We start from the raw sequence: 12,377 nt of genomic DNA, 5'->3' as shown, positions 1-12,377 counted from the left end.
TTTATATTCCAGCCAGCAGGATATGAGTTACAGCATGACACACTGAAGCATCAAAACCAAAGAAGTATCAGATTTCATAATAAAATTACCATGATATTATTTTTTTAATTAATATTTTTTCTTTCTACAAATCAGTATCATAGAAACCTTTATATTAACAAGCATTTACATAAAACATGCTAAAATGGTTAAACAATTTGAAAAACAATTATTTGTGGCTTCATGATGTTTAAAAGGGATAGTTTATGTAAAAAATGAAAATTCTGTTAATATTTACTCATAATCATGTTGTTCCAAACTTGAAAAAAAAGAAAAGTTTTAACTGTTTTTGACCATACAATAAAAGTAAATTGGGTCCAGAACAGCATCGGATTTTTAATGTTTGGAAAAAACAACCCTGCATTTATTTATTTATTTTTTCAAAATATCTTCTTGAATTACAATAAAAAAATGCATACAGATTTAGAACAACAGGAGGATGACACTTTTGGGTGAACTATCCCTTTAAGCATACGAGCATGAAGTTATCTGAAATATTTTCATTTTATAACTTGCTGTTTTTAAATTTCCTATACAATTTAGCCATTCGCGTATGAGAGAACTGAATTTATTCTACTAAATAGATGTAGTGAAAACCATTCCTCTAAGTTCACCATGATTGATCTGTGGGTTTTGACATTCACTGATACCTTGGAAATCCTTTTGACAAACTATCATACTCCCCCCCGCCCCATCTACTTTGGAAATATTTACCACACGGGTCCTTAAACACCCACACAAACATCTTCTAAAGTGCTGCCTGTAAGTGCCTGAAGTGTCATATGCATGTGTGGGGAGGTTAATTAGCAGCGAGGAGCAGAACTGAGTTCAAAGGGTCAAACCAGCGACAGAAATGAGCCCAAGGCTTGGCACAGGCCGAAATGTTTTCATACCATTTAACAGGAAACGCATTATAAGCCGATTGATAGTAATTGAATCTCATAATGGGAAAGACGACAAACTCTGAAACTGTTCCATTGCCTTCATATTGACCCCTGGTCTCTCGAGGGGTGTGTGACCATGTTGGAGTGTGATTTCTGTCAGGTCGGGGCGGTTGAAGGGGGGACACTCAGATGACAGAGATCTGCCCCTCCCCCAAGTGAAACGCAAATGAAAAGGAATGCAGAGATAAAAAAGCCTGTGTTCCCAGATAAGGGGACAGAAGAAAGGAGTAGGCGAATGCTAAAAGAGCTCTCTTGGGGAGATGAGAGGCGCTGATGGCAGTGTTGGTGGTAGGAGATCATAGCAGGTTCCTCTCATCAGCCCAGGCCTGTGTTTGATACTGGGTCTTTGTCGCTCTTTCAGCTGTGCATTGTTGGGAGGTGTAATCCCGGGCGGATTACAAAGGCAAGATCCTTTCATATGGCTGTGCCCAGCAGGCAGGAGGCAGTGCTCATGCTGGAGTGAAGGGCCACGCTCATTCCTCTATCTACCTTCACAACGGGGCCATAGCTGCAGGGACAGTGACGCAGAGGTCATTCAGTCATGTCCTCTCCTTGGAATTCTGTTCCCCATATTCCATTCAGATGTTTTCCTTTCATGATCTCCCTCCACCCTGTACCTGTAAAATCACAAAATACTGAATATGTGCTCTAATATTTAGATCCACATTGAAGCAAATCTTCCACAATGTTTTATTTTTATATATAATCACTGACATTGTACAGCGTATTTTGCTTTGAACAAACTCCAAAGTATTAAATACACAACTCTCCTGTGTGTGCCACTGGCAAAAATCATACCAAAAATTGTGGGGCTTGTTTGTATTTGTTAGTAAAACTTTACTTTTCCAAATTGTTGGACGGAAGATAGAAGGCGGGAAAAAGAGTCTTATACTGAAGGATCGACTCGACTAGAATATCGTTTGATATTATAGAGACTCCGTTTCAGTGAGCTTATAGTGTGCTCTTTTCAAATGACCAGAAAGCAACCATCCAGCAATGCCACAGCAACCACATGGCAATGCCCTGGAAATGAGCAACTTTTGCATAGGCAATCATCATTTAAAGAAAAAAAAATAGGCTATTACATTTGATCTTCAAGGCAAAGCTTATTTTACTGTGTGTGTAAATGTCTCTAGGGTAAAAGATTAATTCGATTTTTTTTCTCACAATACATTAAATAGCACGAAAATGCACCATAGTATTTTCCTAAACAAGTCGCTATAAACTGCAAAATGAACCATAAAGTCATCACGTGCAATGATGATTTTGATTAAATTAGATCTAACATGTAATCATTTTTTGATTGCACAATTGTTTAGCTAATGAGAATTCCTCAAATTATCATATATATTTTTAGACAAAAAAAAAAAAAGTTTATATTTGGGTCAAAAGCCCCCTTGTTAAAGAGGCCTTCTTAAAAAGTTACTATTTTTAATTATCCTGTAAAAAAAATACTTTTCTTCGTTTTATAATTCTTTATATATATATATATATATATATATATATATATATATATATATATATATATATATATATATATATATATATATATATATATATATATATATATATATATATATATATATATATTACCCTAAATATAATAGCCTACACTCTAAAAAATGCTGGGTTATTTTTTTTTCACCCCAAATGCTGGGTTGAGACCGCTGGGAAAGACATTGGGTTGAAAATTGGTCTAATGGGGTTGGGAACTTTATCTGGGTTGGAAATGCTGACGTGAAAGAGGGCATGCACGTCTCATTAACATCGGAAGACCCCAGTGCGAGAAGCCGCCATTTTCTCAGCATGAAAGAAGCGAGTGAAAAAACTTTATTTTAAGTGAAGATTAAAAATGTAAAGTTATCATTCATTGTTTGTGTCCGGGAGTATTTTGAGGTTTAATGGAAGGCGGAAATAAAAAGAGATTATATTGAAAAATACACTGACGCGGTTTTCACCTCGGAAACTGAGGTCTTTTACTGTATAACGTCCGTGAATGTCCTATGCCATATTTACATAAGATTTTATAATAATTGCACTTTTTGAGGCTTTAATAGACAGTTATTAACAAATTTTCATGTTAATTTGTTATCTTATTTTTCGCGGTTAAACTGAATGTAGTATCCTAAAAGATATGGTGTTATGTAATAAAGACAAGCAGTTAATTGTTAAAAGTAATGTTCTGCATATAATATTTCAGACTGGTTGAGCTTGTGTCTTCATGCCCGCGCCAGGAGTTAAAGACACAAAACAGAAGCCTGCTTTTGTGAGGAGGAGGTGATTTTCTCATCTTCAGAAGAGAGGGAAAGCGGGTTTAAGGCAAGTAAACTTCATAATTCCATGTTATCATTTTTTTTTTTTTACTAAGAGTTAAAGAATGTTTGTTTTTGTAGATGTTGAAAACCAGAGACATAGGAGGGCATCATTCTTTCGAGATTTATTTTTAGAAAATAAATGTTTCTGCTGTCTCCTGCCTGTTTACTTCACATTTTGATGCAACAACCGTGTGATTACGTGCTCATATTTCATGAAAACAATTGATGCCTGTGTTTTTCATTGCAGAATTCAAACCAACTTTGGAGTTGTCTGTTTGGAGAGTCATCAGTCTTGGTCTTCCCTCTTAAAGGAACAGTTCACACAAATTTTTTTTTAAACAACCACACAAAATTATAAAACGGACTGTTTAACTATCCTTACTGATGTGAATACACCTCTATCTGAAAATGGATAAAGTTTAATAAAATGTTTTCTTTTTTCAAATGATCTTTGTAGGCCACTGATGAAGAACAGGTGGTGACTGGGATGAATGCTGGTCAAAGAACAGAATATAATTTCCCCTAAACTGATGCAGCAGTGGTTTTAAAGGAGGACGCTGCCCTGGATGATGTAGATGTCACATGTGCTGAAAATTGACAGTGATGCATGATCTGTATTCATGGATATGAAACAAACTGTAAGTGTATAATTTGTAAAAACAAAATGTTAAATGCTTGTTCTGTGTTGTTTAGTAGAAATGGAGTTTACACTCTGTCATTCATACACATGCTCAAATTCTTTCACACACACATGCATCTGTTAAATGTTATAACATCAGTGTTAATGTTGTGGTTTATTTGTGTACTGTCATGCCAGAATTGTCAACGCTATCTCACGACCAATTCATACTTATTTTGGTGGCTGATCCATACAAATTTGTATGACCTCACTTGTACGATTTTATAAGATTTATCTAAACCCCAGTGTCGGTTAGGTTTAGGGGCGGGGTTAGGTGTAGGTAATTCGTACAAATTCATAAAAATGATGAAACGAATTAGCCACCTCGTAAAATATGTGTGAATTGCCGTGAGATTGGGTTGGAATAGTTTGTAAAGAACTTAACTAATTGTACAATCATTGTATAATAGTGTTTTTGTATATTTTTATACAATATATTAAATATGCCAAAAAATTCAAATTTGATCTTAAAAGTTAGTTTGAACAAATGTTCAATGCTTTATTTATAAACTCTGTAAGTGTCAATAAGTGCCATACTTTTCATCATTTCTTCTTACGTGCATGTTACTTTTTGACTGTTTTCTCTTGTTTTTAATAACTATTTACCTTTTGATATTTATTCTTTGTGTGTAAAAGTGATTTTAAAATGAACACGATTCATAGGTTTAATGCCTAGCTCGATTTGGGTTCATTTTAGCCTAGCAATGTAGTAATTTTAAACTATAAAAACGGAACCCAACATGCTGGGTTAAACATAATAACCCAACTCGTTGTTTTCAACCCAGCAGTTTTTAGAGTGTACCCTAAGCTTAATTAAAATAAATTGTCCATGCTCTGATTAAATTCAGTTATTAATGTAATAACTTTAATGTGAAGACAGATTGTGCCGCCCCTATGTAATGCAGTCCTTTGTTTTTCACATGCATTAAGTGCACTTTTAGCATTAAACTGCTGATTCAGAATTTTGTTAACATTTGTGAAAGGTAAGCAAAAGCTTTGTGATATGATGCATATGAATCAGAGAAACTGCACTGCATGAACAAGAGTCATTCAACTGGAGTGTAGGGCAGAAAGCAGTGTGTTACAAGACAATATATAGTTTACAATCAACAGTTTTGCCTATAAAAATGAGCTACCTGGGTAAATCTGATCATCGCAATAAAATCATGCAAAATTTCAAATGTAGGGGAGAGTGGGTTAAGTTGACACACCCTCTATATCTTGGCAACTCTACACTTTTACTGACTTGTGACCATGTATTTTGGAACCACCCATAATTTCTGCCAGACTGTGAAAAGGAGAAACATGTGGGAGGAGTGAAAGGCACTTACTGGTGAAATGTTTTTGGCTTCTTCTAGTACGATTTTTAAGCATTTTCAAGGCAAATTTAACAAGGATTAAAAATATTTATGATGCATATAGGTGATTTAGTAACACATAAAACCATGCAAAACATTTAGCACAATATAAGCCTGCATTAGTAAACTAGCTAGCCCCTCACCCCCCTCAGAAAAAAGATGGAGCAGAGTGAGCCAAATGCTGTGGGGTAAATTGAGCAAGCATTTTAACTTAACCCACCATAAGGCACTGAAGTTATATTAAACCTCTAACATATAAACTGGCATTTTAATATGATATTATGCAAGTGGTTAAGTTTATCATATATATACATATTGTTTCTAGTTTATTTATTCATATAATCAGATATATCTTTCCACCTGTAGTCCCTAACGGCCTGTTCAACATTGCAGAAAAGCTACCATGCCAAGAATCTTTTGACTAAATAGCTTAGTTTCAGTGATTCTAAGTGCTGTCAAACATCACATTCAAAATAAAAGTTTTTGTTTAGATAATACATGTGTATACTGTGTAGATTATGCATATATAAATACACACGTATGCATGTGGGTGTATTTATATAATAAATATACACAGTACACACATATATATTACGAAAACTAAAAAGTTTTATTTTGGATGTTATTAATCGCAATTAATGTTTGACAACACTAGCGATATTTATTTTTTTCATTCTTATTGAATTTTTATTTAATTTTACTTAAGAAACTCTGTTTAATTTGTTTTTGGGAATGTTACAATTTTGGTGTTCAACACATTGTTTCAAAAATGCGAACAATTAAAGATTGACATTTTAACATTTGATTGGTTTTATGTTGTTTAAGTAAGCATTAGGAAAAGAAATAGGCTATGACTGTTTGTTAAACGAAGAATGATTATTAAAATAGTTTTTAGAAGAGGTTAATTCTCTTTAGAATTAATAGATTCAATCAGATGGTCAGTTTACACCCAGATGGTGCATCTGACCTGGGGCAAATTAAGCCACGGGAACACTTTTTTTTAAGATGCAATATTTTAGAACCCTTTTTCATAGGCTACATTCTGATAATTTAAAATGATAGGAAACATCCTGAAATTACTTTAGACACTTAACTGTACTCCTGCCTCATTTTCCCTTATCACATAAATATAAAAATTGCTCACCTCACTCCACTCTCCCCTAAATGTTTTTCTCAGTGTCATGTTGCACCTCGGTAGCGAGATAGATTAGTTACAACAGCACTCTTTGATAGCTCACTACAGACAGGTCGAGTAACGTTAGTAGGTAGATTTCTAAAGTACTTTAATGTTGCTCAAATATAAACACTACCGGTCGCCCTGGGGCTGCAGTAGTGTTAGGATGGGTTTGTCCATTGTAAAAATGGAAGTGAAGTCGTAAAGATTAGCATAAAATGCTAATATATAAATTTCAATAGACGCACCAATCCGCACGCAACGACCATTAAACAAACTTACCATAGGCCTTTACCTTCTATAAACACTTTTAGTCTTTCAACGTGGAGAGGACATGGCCACTAATTGCACATTAGACCGCTGATGGTGTAGTCATGATCGATGGTCATGATATGAGAAAGCGGTTAGGGCAAACAGATCAAAAAACGAGGTGCAGCGGTTTTGATCTCGGCCTGTCGCTGTTAAATCGTTACAAAAGAAAACAGCGATTCAGCTAATTGAAAACGGTGTAGGCTACTCAGCTGTATTTTAACCGTGTGGATGGTTTAAAAATTATAATATGGTGTCATTGGCACATTCAGCAGTAATATTATGTTATTAATTTACATCACTGTGTCACAAAGTAGCCTAGTTCGCTTACATCTCTTTAGACACGTTTCATTTTCACAACAATGTGCTTTGCACTTCCTCTTCATCTTCTCTCCGCCAACCGATTCGTGTGCGTGCGTGTGTGTGGATATCTCTTTCAATTCCTTTTTATTTCATTCTGTGAATTCATGCTGTGTGATTTCAAGCGACCACCAAATTCATTTAGAATTAGTTTGACCTTCAATCGTTGACATCAGCATATTTTCTTAGCCTTTATTTCTGTTGGAGTCTTACTCAGAGAGTAAGAGATGGGGACGGTTGTTGATGACTTCAGACAACTGTTAAAAGGTATTCTCCATTGTTTCACTATTAATTCAATTGTGTGCTCTTTCAATATGCATGAAATAGGCTATTTAGGCTACTTATTTTGTATTGTTAGTTTTTAGGTAACTTTTGAAGGTAACTTTAAACACTTAACTTTATTGATACAATTACATGCTAAATTATTTTTAATGAAATTATATATATATATATATATATATATATATATATATATATATATATATATATATATATATATATATATATATATATATATTCAAAATAATTGGCTTAGAGTTGTTTTTCCAGTTCATCATAAACACACCGTGGGTTATGCTCTTAAACCTTGATTACAGATTATTGATTTAGTTAGTTTTATTTTCTCTTTTAATTATTCTGCTTTGCCAGGTTTGCATTAGAGTAAAACATTTTGTATAAAATGTTACACATGAATGAGATGTTATCTGTTCTGACACAGACAGGATGACTATTGTCATCTGAACATCCTGGCTTCTATTGCATTTGCATGAATAGAACAGTGCTTTGCATATTTCAAAACATACATGCTATGCTCTATTGAGTAGCAGTGAGTTATTGGTCAGATTTTTCTCTTTCCACATATTAAAATACATAGTAAAAGTTTTTACATTTTACTGTTAATTTTTGTTTACTTTGTATCTTACAAACAGACTAAAGTAGCATAGTTTACTGAGGTTGTTTTCTATATGTTTTTTTTTTCAGACTGTGAGCTGTTTGTTTTTGACATACTCCAGGATGAGAATCTCAGTGATCCTGCTCGAGAGGCCAGGGAAATTCTCCTACGAAATTTTCATGTCATCCAAAAGAGGTGAGGGATATCACAATATGTTTTATTCATGCATAGCTATTAGAGCTGACACATACTCGCTCCTCCTTGTTTGTGCTGCACATTGAAAGCCACATAAAAAGTAAATTTATAGAAGCAAATTATTTTCAGCTTGAGAATCTGTGCTTCCAACTGAGCTACAAATGAAACACAACAGTTAAACAGACAGGAAGCAAATGGCAAGGTTCTTCTATTGTTGGCTTTTCAAAAGCAAAGAGTACAATTACTGCGCATACCGGCTGCAGTGGCTTTGCGGTTTGCTGTGCTGAAACAAGGTGTTTGCAAGGAGAATAAGCATACTTTTTCTTCTTCAGCACTGGCTTACATGAATACTTAGCTGTCAATGCATCATTTGCAAACGCTGCAATGCACTGCTTTACAGATGCATGTGTTTACACAGATACTCAGCCTGCTATCAATCTAACGCCTCTTCGATTCTTTAAGAATTTGTCGTACGGCTCTCATTGCAGATCTGAAATGTTTATCTAGTTAAAGAAAGATAGTGGAACAATACAAACCATTTTATGAACCTAGTTATTTCTGATTATAAGCCTTATACAATAACCCTGTTTATAAAAATTTTGAGTCCATTTGTTTAGAAGGTTATTTTATCCTTTACAAAATGTTCTTCTCTAAAATCATTTTTAAACCCTCTCTTTTGCAGACACCCGCAAGAATTCCCCCACAGACGTAAGTGAACAGCCGTTTCATGATTCGAATTATTTGCTAAGCAAGATTTCCGTTCAGAATCTGTCTTTCCTGGAACAATGGCCCTATAGAAAACAAGTCGGTTTCACAAATGATTCGACTTTCCTCCCACAGCATTTTCATTTTATGAATGTCTGTCGAATTAACTCACAACAAAGTTTCTACTTGTATGACGTTCTTGATTTAAATTTTTTTTTCTACTAGCTGAATCCAATCTTGAGGACAGTTCAGATGACAACCGCAGCTCCAGTTTGGGACGCTCTGCCCCCTCAGATGATATGTCCGTGGCCTCTGACTACCAGGAGGAAGGTGCTTCTGAACGTGAGTCCAAGCCACTCTTTGTGCAGATGAGTGTGTTTTTCTCGAATGTCTAATGCATGTAAGCGGTGATAAGTAGAGACAGGAAACTTGTCTAAAGCATCTTTAATACATTTCTTGTTGTGGGGGTTTCACTGGTAGTGATGAAATACCCCAGTGGAGGTGTCTGGTAACAGATCACCCTCTAGTGGATTCCCACAACTCCACTGCTGGCATTGAGGAGTGTGTGGAGGAAGAATGGGAGGGTGGTCTTTACCCTCCAAGAGATGAAGCTCTCCCTCTAGTGGCAGGCAAGCAGGATGTTTGGCCATGTGTCCTGAGGTTTTTGGGGTTAAGATGTGGCATGTTTGACTGTGTTTAACAATGGTGCCAAAATGTGAGCTTTCTTGACCTTCTGACACCAAGTATATTTACACTTGTATAGCCTATTACAATTTGGAAAACGCAAACTGGTATGTAATTCAAAGTTTAAAGAGAGAAAAACGGGATGTACTGCAGACTCAGACTGAAAATAGCCTGTCAAAATCTGTGTTTTGTGTGTTTTTTTTACTAACGTGGGCAGTTTGATGTTGCTTCGGGCCATGATCTGTGACGGATCATCCCTGGTTCCTCTGTAACCAGCTGGTCTTGAAACTCAACCCTGTACCTGAGGGGCGTTTTATCCATTTTCTCTTCTTTATCACTCATCATACAACTGACAATTTTCTCGGGGGATCAAAAGCCTGCAGCTTTGCAGAAATAAGTGAAAAGAAAACAAGTGAGGGACATTCAAGTCAATAGCATTGATCTCTAGTGACCTGTTCAGAGATGATACTGTAATCCAATAAAAGGCAAAGCGAAATCAGAATCTTTCTCTCTTTCTTTGTATGAATAGATTTTTGCTTCATATAACTATTTTTATTCTCTTAACAGTTTTCCAGATAGAACAGAAAAAAGGTCAGGCTACACAATTGCTGTTTGTGAAAACCATAAATTATTGTTTTTATCTTGAATACGCCTTCTTGTTCACTGACATGAAACTTCTCACCACCCTGGTAAAAATGAATACTCCATCGTCCCATTTATTTTATATGTTGTTTGTGATTTAGCAACAAAAGGGGTCAAACCTGGATGTGCTCCTTTGATTCGCTTCTGTGCCTGGATATAAGTCAAAGAGGAGTAACTCGAAGAAAATTCACATCATGTCGCTCTTTCAATAAAGATAATGACCAGCAAGGGCAAGTGCAGTTCAGGGTTCATGTTTAGTTCACCAGTTGGGGATCTCACATCAAACCCAATGAGAGGACATTTGAAATTTGAGCGGGAAAGCATTTTGGTGCATATGAAATCAGAGAGAGGAATATAATCATGAAGATTAAGATTCAAATGTGCATCTTTTTCAGCATTTCAGATTTAGTTTTTCTCATTTGGCTTTTAATCAATAAGGACGCTCCATGCTGAGAGCCCTTTTTTGCTTAGCTCGAGTGAATGAAAATAAAATGCATATGTGATATGAATGAGCCGGTGTCCCTGCATGCTGATATTTTCAAATTTACCCTATTGTAGCGGAGGGTAAATATAGTTAAGGCATTCAATTCTTGCACCGTTACTCGCTCTGTGATGTCACATGCTCGCCTGTGTGAGGAAGGGAAATTGACTGTGTCTGCTTGTGCTCTAACCTGACTGGAGGATGGGGCTGCAGTTGACTCGTCGATGGGAGGAGTCAGTGTTATTTCATTTAGCCAGCGCTGCCTCCCTGTCTCCAGAGGGAGGTTTGACACTAGATTTGTTATAGCTGACAGGAACAGATGGGCGCTCTATTGTCAGGGCCCCTGTCTGTATGGTAATGTGAACTGAGTTTCACCCGCAGACCGCACGGTTGACCCCACCGTGCCTGCAGCCTCGTCTGGATGACAGCAGCCCTGCAGCCGAGGATGGGAAGCCCAGGGCAGGAGGAGCCACACAGTGGGGTGGATATTTTGCCAGGTCAAGTTTAGGAAACGCAAAAGTTGTAGAAAAAAGAAACATTCTTATCGCTCTGAATGGTTTGAGTAGCAGATATTTGCTTGCAATCTCTGCTAATATATATATATATATATATATATATATATATATATATATATATATATATATATATATATATATATTGCACACAAGACACCAATCCACCAATCATTTCAGTAATAACAAATAGGCTAGAGCCGAAAAGGTGTATGGTTTGTCAGTCTGACAGGAGTTTGTGTGTTTAAGAGGCTAATATCAATGCATGTCCTATCAAAGGCTGCACATGCTCTGGGCTCTTTGTGTGCACTGACTTGATTTATGTCCAGAAACAAAAGCCCCTCTCGTTCCTGTTATCTTACCCCACCACAGCTTTACAGGCAAAGCTAGAGAAGCCAATCAGAAAGGCCAAGGATTCAGAGTGAAGTTGTTTCTTTATCGCAAATTAGATAATCAAGATGTAAATTCAATTTTTTTCTCAAGATCTTAGAGCCTCTAAATGAATGGTTGTGAAATTGATTGTTGTAATGAATCTCTGGAGAGTCCAAAAAGAGCTTGCATCAATGAAAAATACATTTTAGCTTGGCAATTAAGTGACCCTTCGCAAACTAAAGTGAGCAAATCTCATTTTCGTCATCATCACAATTACTGTCAAGGATTTTCGTCAGAGCTCTGTCCTGCAGTCTTGGATTGTCATATTTATCCTAATGCAATGGCATGTGGAGGTGAAGTCATGTGATCATAAACACCTTACATGACCTCTGTGTTTGAGTCGTAGTCAGCTGGTATTCATCCATGCCTCTTAACTCCACACATTACTGTGAGTGCTCACAATTTGAGTGTTTCTTCCTCCCTACAGTAAACTTTTGACCCCTGGGTCTTGTTCTGGTCAATTCGTGACCTGTCTGAACTCTGTCTAGGGCAACGGAGTCTACATTATTGACCTCAGCTGCCATAGCAACAGCACAGTTCAAATAAAGTTTCACTGGCTGGGACTAGATTTGAATCACTTTTATTTTTTATTTTTTTTCCAAGAGCGTCCATCCATTCTAGTAATAATCCATTAATTTCCTCCAATCGTGATTAAT

At 36.2% G+C, this 12,377-nt stretch overlaps 1 protein-coding gene and 1 long non-coding RNA gene across 2 annotated transcripts in view; one reads left to right on the top strand and one right to left on the bottom strand.

The window, feature by feature from the left end:
* LOC127968952 (uncharacterized) lies at window positions 1-6,924 on the bottom strand. The gene is made up of 2 exons (XR_008156176.1): window positions 6,792-6,924; window positions 1-1,600 (listed from the first exon to the last, which is right to left on the bottom strand). It is a non-coding gene; the product is annotated as an uncharacterized LOC127968952 (long non-coding RNA).
* LOC127968950 (src kinase-associated phosphoprotein 1) overlaps window positions 6,768-12,377 on the top strand; it is a 29,589-nt gene continuing 23,979 nt past the window's right edge. The window contains exons 1-4 of the mRNA XM_052570460.1: window positions 6,768-7,445; window positions 8,160-8,265; window positions 8,948-8,973; window positions 9,196-9,312. Of these exons, the coding sequence (XP_052426420.1) occupies window positions 7,406-7,445; window positions 8,160-8,265; window positions 8,948-8,973; window positions 9,196-9,312 (289 nt within the window). The 5' untranslated portion in view covers window positions 6,768-7,405. The remainder of the gene's footprint in view (window positions 7,446-8,159; window positions 8,266-8,947; window positions 8,974-9,195; window positions 9,313-12,377) is intronic.

This window comes from Carassius gibelio, chromosome B12 (genome assembly GCF_023724105.1).
Source record: "Carassius gibelio isolate Cgi1373 ecotype wild population from Czech Republic chromosome B12, carGib1.2-hapl.c, whole genome shotgun sequence".
NCBI classification, from domain to species: Eukaryota; Metazoa; Chordata; class Actinopteri; order Cypriniformes; family Cyprinidae; genus Carassius; species Carassius gibelio.
Note: the sequence above shows the minus strand (reverse complement) of the source record. Positions and strands in the feature narration are given on the sequence as shown.